The 19,362-nt window shown below is 38.6% G+C and overlaps 1 protein-coding gene across 2 annotated transcripts; it reads left to right on the top strand.

Annotated features, from left to right (window-relative positions):
• The first annotated feature begins 4,924 nt into the window (after positions 1–4,924).
• LOC104248773 (15-cis-phytoene desaturase, chloroplastic/chromoplastic) lies at positions 4,925–12,798 on the top strand. Of its 2 annotated transcripts, none has more exons than XM_009805089.2 (15): positions 4,925–5,274; positions 5,623–5,848; positions 5,937–6,069; positions 7,195–7,283; positions 7,911–7,968; positions 8,178–8,333; positions 8,626–8,774; positions 8,940–9,059; positions 9,224–9,437; positions 9,532–9,634; positions 9,906–9,953; positions 10,859–10,904; positions 11,817–12,004; positions 12,111–12,273; positions 12,579–12,798. In XM_009805089.2, the coding sequence occupies exons 2-15, from the start codon at positions 5,627–5,629 to the stop codon at positions 12,636–12,638; spliced, it is 1,749 nt and encodes a 582-aa protein (XP_009803391.1). In that variant the 5' UTR covers positions 4,925–5,274; positions 5,623–5,626; the 3' UTR covers positions 12,639–12,798. The 2 variants fall into 2 exon arrangements, with proteins under 2 accessions (XP_009803391.1, XP_009803390.1); XM_009805088.2 differs by having other exon boundaries at positions 5,185–5,274; positions 5,597–5,848.
• Positions 12,799–19,362: the final 6,564 nt, after the last annotated feature.

Here is a 19,362-nt window from a genome sequence, read left to right as displayed (position 1 = left end):
TCGATTTTGAGCACCACTCGAACTCGGCACTGCACCTCTACCCCTACCACGACCTGTCGACTGCTGAAAACCCCGTGCTGGAGGTCGAACTGATGAGGAAGAACCAGACACAGATCCAGTCGGCTGAGCCATACCATCACCTCCTCTATTAGGACAATCCCGCATCATATGGCCAGGCTGCCCGCACGAATAGCATGCATCAGAACCTCGACGACACAGTCCAAAGTGGGCCTTGCCGCACTGATCACAATGTGGTGTTGGGGGTCTCATCTGACTAGTATCCCTGTGATGTTGCGAGCCAGATGCCCGCGAACTCTGACCTGGACCAGAATAGGATCGATCATATCGAGGCCTCTGAAACTGTGGAGGAGCACTAGCTACAGGTGGCGCCGAACTCCTCGAAAACTGTGGCCTGATGCGGCCTCTGAAGTCATCAGAATACCCTGCAAATCTCGCCCTCTTATGCTGGCCTCTATCCTGCTCCCTAACTGCCCTCTGCTGGCGCTTACGATCCTCTAGGGTCTGGGCATAAGCTTGAATACGGGAAATATCCATGCCCTCCACCAAGGAGGCTGTCGTACACTCATTTATTAGATGTGGTCCCAACCCATTCACGAACATATGCACCCTATCACTCATCTCGGCCACCATATGGGGAGCATACCTTGCCAAAGAATCAAACTGCATACTGTACTCTCGCACACTCATATTACCTTGTCTAAGGTTCAAGAACTTATCAGCTCTAGCTCGTCGTATCTCAACTGGCAAGTAGTGACGAAGAAAGGCCTCAGAAAATTCCTTCCACATAGCTGGAGGAGGGTTCGGACCCCTGGATCTCTCCCAACTATCATACCAGAGAACTGCTAAATCCCGTAGCCGATAAGAAGCCAACTCTACTGCCTCTGTATCACTAACATGCATAACCCGAAGTGTACGATGAACCTGGTCAATAAAAGTCTGTGGGTCCTCCTTGGGGTCTGATCCGGTAAACACTGGAGGGTCTAAATTAATAAAATCACGAACTCTTGTACTAACTGGTTTCTCAGCAGCACCTGTATTCTGCCTCTGAGCCTGAGCAGCTACCAAGCTAGTCAATAACTGCAAAGCACTCTGCATATCCTGGTCTGGAGTGCCAGACGGAGGAACTGGAGGCGCTGGGTGCCTTCTAATATCCTCTGGAGGAGATGGAGTAGATGAGGTATGAGAGGGCATCTCACTTTGAGCCTCACTTTGTCCTGCTCTGACTTGGGGCACCTGACTGGTACCCTCTCCCGCTGTTGTATCAAGCCGTCTACTAATCGTTTGCTTCCTAGTCGAAGGCATCACTGAAAAAAACAAGGTGAATATTAGAGACAAACACTTACGACTCAACTCTACGCACGATCTAGATTCAGGAAGAAGGTAACAACCCTAGATGTCATGTAGCCTCCTGATTATAAATGTGGCGCGCTACACATCCATAATCAAGACTCTACTAGACACGGCTCATAGACAACCCCTAGGACAGACTTGCTCTGATACCAAGTTTGTCACGACCCAAACTGAAGGGCCATGACTAGCACCCGACCACACTTGCCGAGCACCAACGTACATTTCATCTAACCTTCATTATTATCTTTTAAGGCTAAAGAGATCAATATAAATGGTAGACCTAGATCATGGACAACCAGCAATAAAATATGACGGCATGAACATACATAGCAGGGGATGACCAGACAATCAAGAAACTACATATAAGGTATGAGCTACCACGCTACTATGAAAGACTATACAACAAAAACTAGCCGACAAGGCATACCAAACTATACATGAGCCGACACCTGTCTATGAGCCTCTAAAAGAACATAAGTGTTGCAACATAGCCGGAACAGGGCCCCGACATACCCATAATGTCTATAACAAAAATTGCATACCAAGACCAAGGCAAGTCCGGAGAAGGGATCTCGCCAATCACCGCTGAACTGGACAGTCTACTGTGGTGGGGGAGCTGCACCTGTCTGTCTATCAGGACCTGCAGCACGACATGCAGCGTCCACAAATAAAAGGACGTCAGTACGAATAAAGTACTGAGTATGTAAGGCAAGGAACCATAAATACGATCAGTAATGTAAGCAAGGATAAAGAATATACCACCTGTAACATCTTAGTACCTCTGAGGGCTACTTACATGAAATGCATGATACATATGTATAAATACATAAACCTTTAAAGCATTCGCCTCTGTGGGCATCATCATCATCATATCGTACCCGGCCATAATAGGCTCGGTAGAATCGTACCCGGCCACGTGGAGCTCGGTAAAACCCAACTGATCAGTGGTTGCACAATAGGTGCCGTACCCGGCCAACTATAGCGTGGCTCGGTAGAGTAAAATAGATACATATATATAATGCATGCTCGACTCATGGAATCACATTCTAAACCTTTCGGAGTGACGTAAGGTCGGTATCCTCTGTACGCGTTATTAGGACTAACTCTTCACTATGAACCTTATAAGATTTAGGAAGTACGAACAACATTGATAACATAAGAATAAGAGAAGCAACATTAACATCAATCGTTCCATAAGAGGGAAAACAATGTAAGTACTGCTAGCTTCTAAGAGTAGAGTATCTTGGAAGCTCGTTCATTACATTATGTGCAATCGGAGTCGTGCAAAAGAAGGAAAGGGATAGCCTCACATACCTTGTATATACTTCCCCAATCTCAAGCTATGCAATTGTCAAAACTCCTTAGTCTACAATAAGAGAAACGATACTATCGTTATCATTTAAGCGTCATAACTATTATGTATCGACCACAACCTATTTTACGATGAAACGGACAGCACCTCCCCTATATATATGACCTCACACCATTCAAAATAGTCACCAAACAGCCCAAACAACATCAATAATAAACATATTGAGCCTCCCAATATAGTCCACACACAGCCTAATCACTCCATACATACGACGACCACCATAGTCGTGTCAAACAATCTGGAAATGTTACGAATAACTATCAGCCCATAACCCTACATATATATGGTGTTTCCCCACACCCTTCCTCCTCCAAAACTCCACAAGATAGTAGTAAAATACGCAGCCCAACAACAACGCAAAACAGTCCACAAAACAATAACATTACTACCAAACCTTTCGATATATATCTCACAAGTTCTAGCTTCAATGGCTTAGCCGCAACTTGGATAATCTTAAATACATATAGAGTAAGAGGTTCCTTACCTTTATACAGAAATAACAACTCCAATTTGACCTTAAATTTCCATGAAATATCCCTCCAATGCTGCCACACAACAAAAAAACGAAACTAGCGATCAATTAGTGTTTTTCGGCACTAGAATCACTTTAGAAGGCTTGAAATCACCTAGGATTGATATTAAGAACATGAGGGAGTATTTACAGAACATAAACCCTTTAAAACAACCTCCCACACGAGCTGGAACGACACAAAAATGAGCAACAACAAGAAGAACAAGAGACTTACTAGCGCCACGGAATTCCCGACACTTGATTTGTGTTGTTTGCCCTTTTTTGGGTCTTGAATCTTGAGAGAACCTTGAGAGGATGTTCCTAGGGTTCTAAGGTCTGAAAATAGTGAAAAGAAATGACTTAAAACGGGTTGTAGTCATCCTATATAGGTCCAAATATCTTAAACCGACTTAGTGGGCCCCATAGAGAGGTGCTTGGCGCAGTCTCGCGAAAACGCGAATATCTCTCTACTCCGAGATCGTATCGATGAACGGTTTAATGAGTTGGAAACTAGACTCATAGATATTTAATTTTGTGGGTATATCACCCCGTAATTCCTTGTAAATTTTGAGAAAAGATTAGAAACATTTGACCTAATGTTTAAGTAAAATTATGAACCTAAGTTGCGACAACTTTTGTCGACTTTTGTTTCATAACTCGTTTGACTTCAAGACTTATGATACGGATATTATATGATTAAAATACCTTAATAAATGACCTCTTGAGTGTATTAAGCACCGCTAGATTACCTGAAAATACGAGTTACAACATCCTTGATTCGTTTAACTTCTAATACTGGTTAATCACCCTTATACACTCTTGTATCACTTAAGACCAATAGGATTGACTTCTTATCATCTCAAAGATAATTCCTTCTTGGATTTATGTTAACTAATATATGACATGAACTAACACATGTGGATATGAGTTGTAACATTAATCATACCCAATATCCTTTCAACTATCGCCCTAGGGCCATATGTGTCTAGTATCAAAGCACAAGAAATAACTTGTCAGTTGCTATGACGATCTTAGGTCAAAGGAAATTTTTACATTACATTCTTCAAGAAAATATCCTATTGACAGTTTATGGTAATTCTAACCATTAGGAATTATCCAATGAGTCAGTTCAATGATCATATCTCTATATGCATAATCTATTTATGTGGTTTAGTTAATGAGATCAACTAATCTTTATCTCATAAAGACGATCACATAAATATTGATCTAACCGGATTACTAATGTCCAAATTAATAATCGTACGATCAAGAACAAATTTAGATTAAATTATAAGAAACTTTACTCGCATTATCATGATCTCCATCATGATGACAAGACTCAAAATTTTAATCAAGGACCTTATCAAGTTAATCAAACAATTAAAAATAACTATGATAAAAGAATATCAAATGCCATATACTTTTATATCAAATAACGTTCACAAAAACATGTTCAAATCATCAAATATGATATTGGATCTAGGGCATATCTACTATATACCTAACAATGCATTCAAAGTGGTCAAATCTTAGAAGGAATGAGCAAAGCAAGAAATTAAAAAGAGAGAGAGGTGTTTTATCCACCAAGTGTGGCTATGGTAGGAATAGCCAATCATTTTTGGGAGTCTAGCCAAACATAAAGGCCGGTCCAGTGCGAGTTACTGCAAATTGAGTTGGGAGTGAGGATTAAAGGAAGATAACATATTTCCAGCTAAATAGCAAACAAATGACCCATTAACGGAAGTGGCCAAACCACCAAATTCAGGCATCTCCACCAAATATTAGTTTTTTATACACAAAAGATTCAGCAATTCTTTATCAGGGGTATCTTTTTGTGGGTAACTGCCAAACCACCACAAATTTTCAGTTCCCACTCTTAACTCTTTTAACTTCAACACAGCAACTTATTTGCTTTTCCTTCTTTGCTTATCTTGTGCATAACGATTTCCTACAACTTTAGCATAATCTTGGTTTGTAATCCACAACGTGAACCACAACTCCTAGGCGGTTTCATACCGAGGTAAGAAATGATTTTGGTTTCTTTGGTTACATCAGCTGAATGCTTTACTTGAGAAAAGCTCTCTTTTTCCCGTTTAGGATCTTGTTTATTTTCTTTCGTTTTTCTACTCGTTAAAATTTTAACTTGATTTTGTGGGTGAAGGATAACTTTACTCATAGTGCGAGAACAAGTTTTATATGGACCGTAAAAGCTAGAATCTTTTTTACTTTTGCATATAAATTTGTGTAATAAATGCTTAAGAACCAGAATATTTGAAAAAGAAAAGGAATTCTACATAGTATTTAGGTTCACAAGTGGGACAATCTTCTTACACTGAAATCAGGCTTAATTTACTGCTATTTTGTTCAGTAAAATGCCCCAAATTGGACTTGTTTCTGCCGTTAATTTGAGAGTCCAAGGTAATTCAGCTTATCTTTGGAGCTCGAGGTCTTCTTTGGGAACTGAAAGTCAAGATGGTCACTTGCAAAGGAATTTGTTATGTTTTGGTAGTAGCGACTCCATGGGGCATAAGTTAAGGATTCGTACTCCCAGTGCCATGACCAGAAGATTGACAAAGGACTTTAATCCTTTAAAGGTTTGTTTTGAATGCGAAAGTGTGATTCTGAATTTATGATCTTGGGCATATATTCTCTAAAATAAGAGAAGTATATCTTGCCATTCAGGTAGTCTGCATTGATTATCCAAGACCAGAGCTAGACAATACAGTTAACTATTTGGAGGCGGCGTTATTATCATCATCATTTCGTACTTCCTCACGCCCAACTAAACCATTGGAGATTGTTATTGCTGGTGCAGGTGATTTTTTCCAGTCATCTATATTTGTAGTCTTCATTTTTCTTTTTTCGGAGGGAAGATCATTCTATTAGTTGTATTATCACTAGAATATTTACCTGTGCATTCTTTTCTGATTAACTGTTTTGTACCGCAAAATTTTAGGTTCTTAGTTCTTCGCCATTTTGCAACTAATCAGCAAGTCCCAACTGATTAGATTAGGAGCGATTTGAAAATTAGTTTGTTTTGAACTATTTTTGCCGTCACTCTTATACTGTTGAGTTGTCCCACATCGGTGGGATTTGAGGTCCTTGGTCTCACCTCATAAGCTAGCTTTTGAGGTTGAGTTAGACCCAATGTCCATTTATCATGGCATCCGAGCCAGGCCCATCCCATTTATTGTTACCGATATGGGGCTCCCATTTATGTTGTCCACGCTCCAGTTTGCAAGCCTGGGTGTGGGGGGAGGGGGGTGGGGTGTTGAGTTGTCCCATATCGGTGGGATTTGAGGTCCTTGGTCTCCTTATATGGTCTTGGACAATCCTCGCCTCATAAGCTAGCTTTTGGGGTTGAGTTAGGCCCAAGATCCATTTATCATATATATGTCTATTCTCTCTTATCATCTGAGCCATGATAAGCGGGTGAACGTGCTGTCTATTGGGTGGCATGTCCAATGGATCATTCTGAAATATTGGAGGCCAATGAACCAATACCTTGTGCAAGATTGATATCACAATACCTATAATCAGAGTACTTAGAGTTCCAAAAATTTCAAAACCCATTGAAAAGTCAAACGAGTTACATATAGGGGTTGCACTCTTCTAAGGCTTGCAATCTGTGAGAAAAAGATGAGAAGGAGATCTTCATATTTCATCTTTACTAGGCTGGACCATTGACCGGTTAGCAGTTTTGAACTTGTTCTTCAACTTGGCTTGCATAGTACTGTGCCGATCATTTCTTTTGTATTGTCATCAACTGGTTGATTATCTGAGTACCTAAAGAAAGAATGTTATATGCATGATACATTCTGCTGTACTATAAAAGATATAATAAAGAATGCTAGCCGAGGTACTACATGGCCTTTTCAGACAAATAGAAGCTGTAGCATGATTCTAATTCAATTTTTTTTTTTTTTTTTTGGAATATCAGGTTTGGGTGGTTTGTCTACAGCAAAATATCTGGCTGATGCTGGTCACAAACCGATATTGCTGGAGGCAAGAGATGTCCTAGGTGGAAAGGTGAAGAATATCCATTCTTTCCTTTAATTTTATTCCTTTTTCTTTTGTGTCCTTCCCTATTGATAGTCCCTTTTCAGGAAGGCTTCTATTTGTTTTGTTTAAAATCATTTTTCATACTCTTTAAACATTCAGTTGCTCAAACAATTGCAAGGGTGTTCACTATTCCTATTTTTGACTGTCTTCCTTTCTCTCAGTTTAGTTTTATTCCTCTCTCTCTCTCTCTCTCTCTCTCTCTCTCTCTCTCTCTATTTTTGGAGGAAATAGATCTGTCCTAAAAATTTCCAGCTTTACTACTAATAGTGTTAATTGTCGAGAAAATAGTACAGCATATTAGGTAAAAGATATGGAAAGTATATTATTATTATTATTATTATTATTATTATTATTATTCTCTATTATTTTAAGATTGAGTCAATTTTACCTGTCCTGTTGGTTGCATTTCTCATATAAACATTCTTTTCTGTGAGATGCTATGTGAATTAGCTGATGTTTTTGGTATAGAGCACTATGTTAGTCAGTTTTATCTTACTGAAGCAGTCACCAAGAATCTAGTTGTATAGGCTAAAAGATTGAATTAGCATTAATCTTTATGTGTTCTGCACCTGAATACTTATACCTACCTTTTAGGTAGCTGCATGGAAAGATGATGATGGAGATTGGTATGAGACTGGGTTGCACATATTCTGTAAGTTTGACTCCTCAAGAATGCATACTTTAATCTTCTAGTACAACAGTTTCTTTCAAGATCTCTTTTGTCCATTAATCAGATAGCTATCCCTGTTTGTCTTTTGCAAATAGCCAATATGTCAGTCGATCTGTATTCTGCCTTGCCTATCTTTTTTTATCTGTTAATTTCGTATGGTGACTCATACAAGTTGGTGCATCTCCTTTAAGTTGGGGCTTACCCAAATATGCAGAACCTGTTTGGAGAACTAGGGATAAATGATCGGTTGCAGTGGAAGGAACATTCAATGATATTTGCGATGCCTAACAAGCCAGGGGAGTTCAGCCGCTTTGATTTTCCTGAAGCTCTTCCTGCGCCATTAAATGGTAAGTACTTAATCATGAGTAAATTTCTCCCTTCTGCATTGATTATGCAAACTTCCCCAATAAGGCATGAAATTGATTAGTCCATTAATACTCTGGCACATTGCTAACATCAAAAGAACATAAAGGTTCATTACGTCTTGATCAGAATTTCTGCATGTAGCTAAAGTGATTGAGTGTCTGTATAGGTTTTTACACATTGCAAGCATAAGCCAGTTATGTTATCTCTTATTTTCATTTCTCTACCTGTATCTCTTATTCTCATTTCTCTATCTATGCATTATTACTTCTACAGGAATTTTGGCCATACTAAAGAACAACGAAATGCTTACGTGGCCCGAAAAAGTCAAATTTGCTATTGGACTCTTGCCAGCAATGCTTGGAGGGCAATCTTATGTTGAAGCTCAAGACGGTTTAAGTGTTAAGGACTGGATGAGAAAGCAAGTGCGTGATCGTTTTATCTTACTCTTTAAAGTTCATAACCTTGAGGACATAGTTGACTTGCATGTTGTTGATTTCACATGTTAGAATTGTCTACCTGCCTTTCTTTTTCTAACAACATACATCTTACAAATCTCAGCAGCAGCTATTTGCTTAATTGCTTTTCAGGGTGTGCCTGATAGGGTGACAGATGAGGTGTTCATTGCCATGTCAAAGGCACTTAACTTCATAAACCCTGACGAGCTTTCGATGCAGTGCATTTTGATTGCTTTGAACAGATTTCTTCAGGTTAGAATCCTGATCCACCCTCAAAACAAAAAGAGAGAAAGGGATATAATCCTACCAAAGCTGTAAATCATGTTAGGGACCTGACATATTGGTGCAGGAAACTTATTTCTGAACTTTTCCACTCTGTTTAACTTTTCTGATATATTTGAATTATTAATCTGCAGGAGAAACATGGTTCAAAAATGGCCTTTTTAGATGGTAACCCTCCTGAGAGACTTTGCATGCCGATTGTTGAACATATTGAGTCAAAAGGTGGCCAAGTCAGACTAAACTCACGAATAAAAAAGATTGAGCTGAATGAGGATGGAAGTGTCAAATGTTTTATACTGAATAATGGCAGTACAATTAAAGGAGATGCTTTTGTGTTTGCCACTCCAGGTATAATATCCATTATACTAGCATCGATGCTTCCAGTTTTCACATTTTTAATATGAATTTATAATTTTTTGCTGACTTTTGATTATCCGATTAGTGGATATCTTCAAGCTTCTTTTGCCTGAAGAGTGGAAAGAGATCCCATATTTCCAAAAGTTGGAGAAGCTAGTGGGAGTTCCTGTGATAAATGTCCATATATGGTTAGTGATGAAAATTTTACTTTTCAGTGTTTGTTCTTCCTCTAGCATATCTATGTATGTGCCTGTTAATGTCTATACGTACATGTTTATGTGGTCCTCCGGTATTGTGTTAACTTCCCTTGAATGAGGAACTTATGGATGTACGCTTTTCCCAAACTTTGATTGGACACATTGCAATTGTCTGTTCAACTTTGATGAGCAGAACTACCATTGTTTAGCTATTAGTGGCTGAGATTCCTACTGAAAAGATTTGTATAAATTTAATTTGCAGGTTTGACAGAAAACTGAAGAACACATCTGATAATCTGCTCTTCAGCAGGTTCATTTTTGATCAATTTTATTGTTCCAGAGCAGTTTCTGCGTGTCCATGACTACATTCTCACATTAGCCCCCCCCCCTCCCCGCCCGCCCTCCTTCCCCGGTCTCTTATTAAATACAACATCGTAAATTGTGGCTCTTCATCTTCTCTCGTGAACATTTGAAAGAATTTTTTTTGCCAATTCTGGTAGGTAGTTTTCAAAATCTTTTATGAGCCCTTACAATTTGTTTAGTACTCTACCATAGTGTTTTTAATCAATAAGCCAAAGGGGAAAACCTAATAAAAGTTTATAAAATTTCCTCCTGTATTGGTCCAATTCTTTTGCAACTTATATTATTAATATTATTTATCTTTTGGATTGAAATGGATTTTGTATATATCTAATATAAACAAATATGTCTCTTCCGCTTATATGATTTTTCACCATAGAAAAATGCTCCCATAAGGTCAGTTATTCTGTCTAAAATATCACACACTTCAACCATTGAGATATTTTCTTCTTTGCATCCAGCAATACATTTGGCATCAATAGATAGGAATCCAATGAAGATATATTATCAATTTCCTGCAAGTTTCCTTGGCACTAGAAACATTAGATCCATATCATGTAAATTGCCTTTGTTAAATTGAAGGTCTATGAAATTTGGGTTGGTTCGAAAACCTTTTGTTTTTGCCCCCCCACATCCCTAATCGTTTGTTCAGTCAAGGACAGACCTGACATGTTATGATGACCATTTCTCCAAGGCATTTATAATGGACTGGAGTATCCATGCCACGTTTCATCAGCTACATGTTGACTATGTTCCCCTACTTTTTTAATGGCACCATTGTTGGTGGAGCAAGATTATAGATGTTCCTGATACTTGTATGGTTCCCTTGCTCAATCTCTCTTTTACTTCATGCAGAAGCCCATTGCTCAGTGTGTATGCTGACATGTCTGTTACATGTAAGGTATTGACTCGTCTGTACCATTCATACTGGTCTAATCTGTTGGGTATGAGTTGCTGGTAAATTGCATAATGCTTGTTGGATATGTGTGAGTTGCTGCTAGATCTGTGTCCTGCTATATTTATGTATGAGTTGCTGCTATTGTAATCTTCATTTAGGATGCATAATGATATAGGTTCTGTATGTACGGAATAGTCAGGACAATGCTCCTGTCTGTGCACAGGGGCTCTACAGGAAGCAACTTTCGAAGGAGAAGTAAAGAAAGAGTGATGAAACTTAAGGCAGGGAAAGTAGTTTCTTTTAGCTAAATTTTGAAATAATTTGAAGGAGGGGAAAACGCTTTCTCAGTCTGTGGTTGCATTTCATACTCGCACCAAACGGACCCTTGGGGGGGGGGGAGGGGGGCTTAATTCAGTTTTACCTGCAGTGTTCAGTGTTTGGAGAGAGGTGATAAGCCTACTTCTTAATTTTGTTAGAAAATGTGTACAAAATATAAAGCAGTGGTTACTAAAAAGTTGGAGAAGTAGTGGGATCTTCTCGCTATTTTTAACCCAGAATAAGACAGCTATGCCATATAGCTTTGATTATCTGTTAACGTTCTACATATAAATAGATAATTAATAATGATGTCGTAATACTAAAGCCTGGAGATCAGACTGCTCTAACTATCCTGAGATGATTACTTTTACTCTCGGATTAGCTTAGGCGAGCCGCAAGACTACATTGAATCTTTAGAAATGAGAACATAAAAAAGGTGCAGAGGTGGGGAAGTGGCTGAACGATATGCATATGGGAGTGAGTGGGGAGAAAAATTATTTCCTTTACTTGGGTACAATCAAGAATGGATGACAACTTAGCCCACTATACCGTTCATGTGTTCTTTAGGGTCCTCTGATATAACTGGTCTCTCTGCAGGAATATTACAACCCCAATCAGTCTATGTTGGAATTGGTATTTGCACCTGCAGAAGAGTGGATAAATCGTAGTGACTCAGAAATTATTGATGCTACAATGAAGGAACTAGCAAAGCTTTTCCCTGACGAAATTTCGGCAGATCAGAGCAAAGCAAAAATATTGAAGTATCACGTTGTCAAAACTCCAAGGTCAGTAATCATTTTGCTTTCATAGTTGTGTAATATGTGAGAATTACAGTCCACATGGAATCTATTCCTATTCTGAATCCTGATTAATCTGCTTTTTTTCTCTCAGGTCTGTTTATAAAACTGTGCCAGGTTGTGAACCCTGTCGGCCCTTGCAAAGATCTCCTATTGAGGGGTTTTATTTAGCTGGTGACTACACAAAACAGAAATACTTGGCTTCAATGGAAGGTGCTGTCTTATCAGGAAAGCTTTGTGCCCAAGCTATTGTACAGGTCAGTTCTCACAGTTGTTTTTGTCCACTGATAGTATATTTGATCAAATTTTGTCATCTTTGCTGCGGTAGAGAATTTTAGAAGCATGGACGTCAAGCATGCCTCTTACTTATAATTGCTAATTCTGCGTCAGCTTATAGTTCTCCAACCAATATAGTGTTAAACCAAAAAAAACAAAATTGTGCACACAGATCACAGAGTTACTCAGGATATCTGCACTTTTGGAGCCTCAGTAGTAGCATGATAAAATGCAGAAGGTTATGTTTTTTCATTCCTTATTAAACTTATATCTCTATATTTTGCAGGATTACGAGTTACTTCTTGGCCGGAGCCAGAAGAAGTTGGCAGAAGCAAGCGTAGTTTAGCATGGTGAACTAAAATGTTGCTTCTGTACACTAAATTTAAGATGAAGGCGGCCACACTGAATTAGCGTTGTACACAACATATACAAGGACAGTACAACATTGAACCCAAATACGAGAAATGTTACACAAATATGAAATATGTGCTCTGCTTTCCCTCCGATTTAGTTCGCAAGTTACTAATTATAAGATGGAATTGTATGCAAATTGATTCATTCAAAACCAAACTTTTAAGCGTCACAGTTATACTAGCAAATACCTATAAGACATTAAGCTTCACGTCTTAAAACATCTAAAACCGCTTTTATAGTAAGTATCCAACTGAACCATGCAAAACACAAAACTGAAACAAAGAACCAAGTGGAACTACTAAATTTTAAAAAGAAAGAGACAATTAAATTTTTAATTTGGTCAACTGTTAAAATGTGTTTGCAAGTATGGGTTTTTTTTTGGAACCCCAAGAAAACCCATAGCCGTTACAGTCTTTGCCTTTCGAGTGAGCACTCTGTGCCCATTGGGTAAACTTTCCACTGTTATACCATTGAGGGGGGGGGGGATCAATCCCAGGTCATCTGTATTGATGACCGTCCTCCAAACCAACTGGGCCATCCCGAAGGGATTGCAAGTATGAGATTTTTTTTGTGGCCTTCGAGTGAGCACTCTGTGCGCACTAGGTAAATCTCGCACTGTGTAATAGCCTGCAAACCACACAGGAGACGTAAACCGCACTAGGCAAGTCCCGTGCGACAAGCTCGACCCAGAAGACATTGAGGGGGGATCGATCCCAGGTTATCTGTATGGATGACCGCCCTCCAACGCGCCATCCCGAAGGGATTGCAAGTATCGGATAGTAATGAATTTCTCTCAAAAAGCCAATCAGAACCACGCAAAAAAGAAGATAAATGCTGAATTTGGAGCGATGGCTGAATGCATTGGGATTACTTTAAAAAAATATTTGGATTTTCTGTGTACAACTTAATATTTAAGCAAACTAGATCATATAATATTATGTACTACTACTATGTATCATTAATCAACAGCTGCTCACTTACAGCAATAGGATCAGGTAACTTTCGTTATACTCTATTGCACATACACTGTATTCAGATAAGAAATGCAAATAGATGTACGAAACAATATACGCAAAAGGAATGTTCTTAGAAAAAAGAAAGGCTCTCCCCAATACTTATCGTATCTTCACTCTGTTGGTTCACTGAATGTGTACTGTGGTTTTACTATACCCTTTTTCCTATTGCAGCATCACTTTCTTCTCGAAAAATTCCTCCAATTTCTAGGGAATTGCTACTTTTCCCCTACCAATAATTTATGTACATCGTCAAGGCTCAAAGAGCAAGAGATTATGCATGTCTACATAGCTTCTCATATGTCCAATACATTTGTATTTCTGCTTGTTAGTCCTACTTGGCAGCCCTGAGCACGAAAGCATTTCGCTCGCATGCATGCAGGGTCGGGAGAAGGGCTACACTCAAGAAGGTTTGATGTAGGCAGCCTACCGGACGCAAACCGTTAATAGCTGATTCCACGACTCTAACATGTAATTTATAGGTCATACGAAAACAATTTTACTGTTGCTCCAAATTGCTTATAAGGAGGGATATATCATTCTTTTGTTTGAGTTTATAACGAAGCTATTGGACCGACCTAATTTCTAAAATGTAACCATGGGCATTGAGGGTTTCCCAGAAGTTGTATAGGCTCCAAAACCAAAGTGGAGTCACATGACTAATTTTGATTGGTGAAACTAGTGTATTGTCCTTGGAATTAGAAGCTTTTAGTGTATAATTTTCTAATAAAAGACCCAAAAAAGGGACAGCAAATTATGTAAAAATGAAAAAATAGTATATTTAGCAGGGAAGATATGATGTATAACAAGTATAAGTTAGGCTACTAATGGTAGGGTTTGAATGCAACAGTCAGTTGGCACTCCTCATTAAGCTACTACAGGAAAATCTTATATGTTAGGTGATGATTGATACAGCTGTATCATATCTTCTTCTTTAGAACACTGATTAAGTTTCGAGATAATGATTTCTGACGTGAGCATAAAAAAGTGGATCTATGGAGATTTGAGGTTGGCCAAAAAAGTGAGGTAAAAAACTGAATTTACATTGAAAGTGACGTGACATGACACGAGGACTGGTCAAATGGTCAAAACATGATGATCAGTTAAGAGGTACGAGTGACAACAAATACGAGGAAAGGAAAGCTAAATAGGCACGAGTGGCAATTCGAATAATACAAGCTTCGTACCTATTTAGGTCATTTAAAGCCAAGAGATCAGAAGACATTGAAGACATGAATATGATGACAAAAAGGAGTCCAAATTCAATATTAAATACCCAATACGTTAGAGAATTAGTATTAAATAGGAATGATTGTGTAACATCTTATTAATGTCATTTATTGCTCATAATTGTCTCATTAAGGCTAATGTATTACTCCTTTATTTAGGATCAACTATAAAAGGAGGAGGTCAGGTCATTTGTAAGGACAGAGGATACCATCAACATTACATTAAAATACAAACTTATCTACTGCTTATTTGTCATTCTCAAAAAGTCTATTATTTCTTTTTCGTTTCCTGATTATCAGTAGCCCGAATTTCTATTTGTCTTTAACTTTGACCAAAGAATCATATTTTTGGTTAAACAAATTGATTCCGTTACCGGGAAACTGATAATCTTTTCTTTGAAGCTACGTTTTATTCATCTTTTATCAACATGTCAAACAACAACGACAATAACAGTAATAACACATTGGGAAACCATGAAAATCAAATCCATCAAAATCAAGGTGACGTGGTTCCTTCCCCTCCAGATTCACCACGTCAATCTCGTGAAGGAACTCCTGCTACTGAATCCCGTGCTGATCAACAAGAACAATCTGAATATTTTGAAGGAGGTACAAATGAAGCTTTACAAAAGCTAATTGATGCACAGGTTGGCAAAGCTCTTCAGGCTCTAGTTAGTCGATTGCCTGCTGCACCACCCACACCAACTCCTAATAATAATACATTGGAGAATCCCCGTTCTGGTCTTGTTAATTCTGGGAATGGAGGAACCACCAGTGAACCACAAGAAGGGGGACCAGGTAATTCAAATAATTCCTATTTGCAAAATTTAGTACTAACCTTGCAGAAACAGATTAAAGAACAAAATGAGCGTATTGAGCAAATCCATGGAGTTCCGCCTGTAATAAAGGGAGTTGACATGGACAAATACTCACAACAACCTTGGAAGCGAAGTGCTGCTCCCCTTCCAATTCCGAAAAAGTTCAAAATGCCTGACATCCCGAAATATGATGGTACTACAGACCCACATGACTGCATTTACAACAGGCGTGAAAGGCAACGACTTGACCAAACAAGAAATTGAATCAGTACTGGTCAAGAAATTTGGAGAAACACTCACCAAGGGTGCATTAACCTGGTATTCTCTTTTATCTGAAAATTCTATAAATTCTTTTGCTGAGCTTGCAGATTCTTTTATTAAAGCACATTCGGGAGCTCAAAAGGTTGAGAAAAGAATGGAAGATATTTTCAAAATCAAACAAGGGGATTCAGAGTTGCTCAGAGACTTTGTTGATAGATTCCAGCGTGAAAGAATGACTCTACCCCGTGTGCCTGACAACTGGGCTGCAATAGCTTTTGCAAGTAATTTAAATGACAAAAGTTCTGAAGCCACGAGAAGACTCAAAGAAAGCCTTCGAGAATTCCCTGCAACCACGTGGAATGATGTTTACAACAGGTATAGTACGAAGCTGCGAATTGAAGAAGATACCGTACCTAAGTTTCATCATGAAGAAAGGGGTGGTTCCAGAAGATCAGAAACCGAAAAAAGATCAGGTAAAAACAGGTACGATCCATATATGGGACCTGCAGGAAAAGACTCACGGTCAAAACAAGATAGCCAGCAATATGATCAAAAATCGTGGAACATGGACTCTGGTTCTTCATCGAAATTCAGAAATGATCGGAACAGACAAGAGTCACGAGATGATGACAGAAGTTTAAAGGCACGGTTCGACGGATAACTTTAATGTCACTACCTCCGAGCTCGTGGCTATTTTGAGAAGCATGAGAGATAAGGTACGGTGGCCAAAAGAGATGCGGTCAAATCCAAATAGACGCAATCCAGATCATTGGTGCGAATTCCACAATGATCACGGGCACAAAACTTCAGAATGTAGATTCTTGCAGAGTGAAGTGGATCATCTATTGAAGCAAGGGTACCTCACTGAGTTATTTAGTGAAAAAGGTAAACAAGCCTATATGAAAAATAGGCAAGAGCCACCAAAGCCTCCTTCACCCAAGAGAACAGTGAATGTGATAAGTGGGGGAGAAGATATTCACGGCATAACCTACACAGCTTCTAACAAGGTTTATAAAGTAACAATTACACACGGGAAACAGGTACGGCAGGTTTTAGAAAATGAAAGTATTTCATTCGATGATGTAGATACCGAAGGAGTGATAACTCCACATAATGACGCATTGGTAATATCTTTACTTGTACATGATACTAATGTAAAACGAGTTTTGATTGATCTAGGGAGTTCCGTAAATATTATACTACTAAGGGTATTACGTGAAATGCAAGCTGAAGACAAAATGATACTCAAGGCGCATACCTTGTCAGACTTCGACAATTTAAGTATGGTAACAAAAGGAGAGGTAATTCTAACAACTTTTGCTGCAGGTGTTGTTAAAAAAACTAAATTTCAGGTAGTTGATATGGAAATGACCTACAATATGAACATGGGGAGGCCTTGGATCCATGATATGGATGCTGTTCCATCAACTCTACATCAGGTTGTTAAATTTCCATCACCGTGGGGAATTTGTCAAATTCGAGGGCATCAACAAACAACCAGGAGTATCAACGCTGTAACAAATACGAGTACCGTAAATAAAGAAAAATAGCAATTACAGGAAACAGTTGAAGGTGCCAGCAATCAAACCTCAACTGAGCAAGAGAAAACAGATTTAGACTCGAGACCTGATACAATTCAAGAACCTGAGGAGAATGAAAATATCAAAACAACCATCGAAGAACTCGAGGCTGTGATATTATTTGAGCATTGTCCTGAACGGAAAGTTTATGTTGGAGCTTATTTAAACTCAAACATGCGAGGTATGTTAATTGAATTTCTAAAATCTAACGTGGACTGCTTTGCTTGGTCCCATGCTGACATGACAGGAATACCACCGGATGTGATGACTCACAAGTTAAACGAAGACCCATCCTTTACACCAATAAAGCAAAAGAAAAGAAAGCAAGGGGTTTTCAAAAACCAGGTGATTCAAGATGAGGTCCAAAAGCTATTAAAAATTGGGTCAATCCGCGAGGTAAAGTACCCTAATTGGTTAGCCAACACAGTTGTTGTACCTAAGAAAAATGGTAAGTGGCGAGTCTGCTTAGATTATACAGATCTTAATAAAGCTTGTCCAAAAGATTCTTTTCCTTTACCACATATAGATCAATTAATTGATGCAACTGCAGGACATGAACTTTTAAGTTTTTTAGATGCATATTCAGGGTACAACCAAATTAAAATGGACCCTAGTGATGAAGAAAAAACTTCTTTCATCACAGACAGGGGGACTTACTGTTATAAAGTAATGCCCTTTGGTCTCAAAAATGCGGGGGCAACCTATCAAAGGTTGGTCACCAAAATGTTCCAAGAACATTTAGGAAAGACAATGGAGGTATATATAGACGATATGCTCGTAAAAACCCAGCAGTCTCATGATCATATTTCTCATCTATCTGTAACATTTGAAATTTTGCGAAAATTTAATATGAAACTCAACCTAGAAAAATGTGCATTTGGAGTTTCATCAGGTAAATTTTTGGGTTTTCTTGTTTCTAACCGTGGTATTGAGGTAAATCCTTCTCAGATCAAATCAATAGAAGAAATCCCTGATATCCTTACTAATAAAAAGGAAGTTCAAAGATTAACGGGAAGAATTGCAGCTTTGGGGAGATTTATTTCCAAATCTTCAGAAAAATGTTTTAAGTTTTTCTCTGCACTGAAAAAGCAAGATTGTTTTGAATGGAATGAAGATTGTCAACAAGCCCTTAGAAATTTGAAAGCTTATTTGTCAAAACCACCGTTATTGGCAAAATCAAAGGTGGGAGAAAATTTTCTCATCTATCTGGCTGTGTCTGAAGTTGCGGTAAATGCTGTTTTAGTCCGTGAGGACCGAGGTAAACAATCTCCTATTTATTATGTAAGTAAGTCATTACTAGATGCTGAAACACGATACCCACAGCTAGAAAAGTTAGCATTAGCTTTGATCATGGCATCTAGAAAATTAAGACCTTATTTTCAATGCCATCCCATTGTTGTAGTTACTGTTTTTCCGCTTCAAAATATTTTGCATAAACACGAACTGTCAGGAAGATTAGCAAAATGGTCTATAGAACTAAGTGAATACGAAATCATTTATCAACCCAGGACCGCTATAAAATCTCAAGTACTAGCTGATTTCGTGGCTGATTTTAGTCAGGGGATGCATTTAGAAGCAGAAAAAGAATTACAAGTTTTTAATGGTGCAAACCCGGGGACTTGGGTTTTATTCACTGATGGTTCATCTAATGTAAAAGGAGCAGGTCTGGGTATAGTTATCATACCACCTACGGGTGAAACTATTAGGCAAGATATAAAATGTCATTCTATAACTAACAATGAAGCAGAGTACGAA

The sequence above is a fragment of the Nicotiana sylvestris genome, chromosome 3, assembly GCF_000393655.2.
Source record: "Nicotiana sylvestris chromosome 3, ASM39365v2, whole genome shotgun sequence".
Taxonomy (NCBI): Eukaryota; Viridiplantae; Streptophyta; class Magnoliopsida; order Solanales; family Solanaceae; genus Nicotiana; species Nicotiana sylvestris.
This window is presented reverse-complemented; position numbering and strand designations above follow the sequence as displayed.

Bases quoted from the DNA above. Each gene is read 5' to 3' on its own strand.
- LOC104248773 (XM_009805089.2), top strand. From the start codon at position 5,627: ATGCCCCAAATTGGACTTGTTTCTGCCGTTAATTTGAGAGTCCAAGGT. The intron at 8,334-8,625 runs GTAAGTACTTAA...TTACTTCTACAG, and splicing joins TCTTCCTGCGCCATTAAATG to GAATTTTGGCCATACTAAAG. The intron at 9,954-10,858 runs GTTCATTTTTGA...TACTTCATGCAG, and splicing joins GATAATCTGCTCTTCAGCAG to AAGCCCATTGCTCAGTGTGT.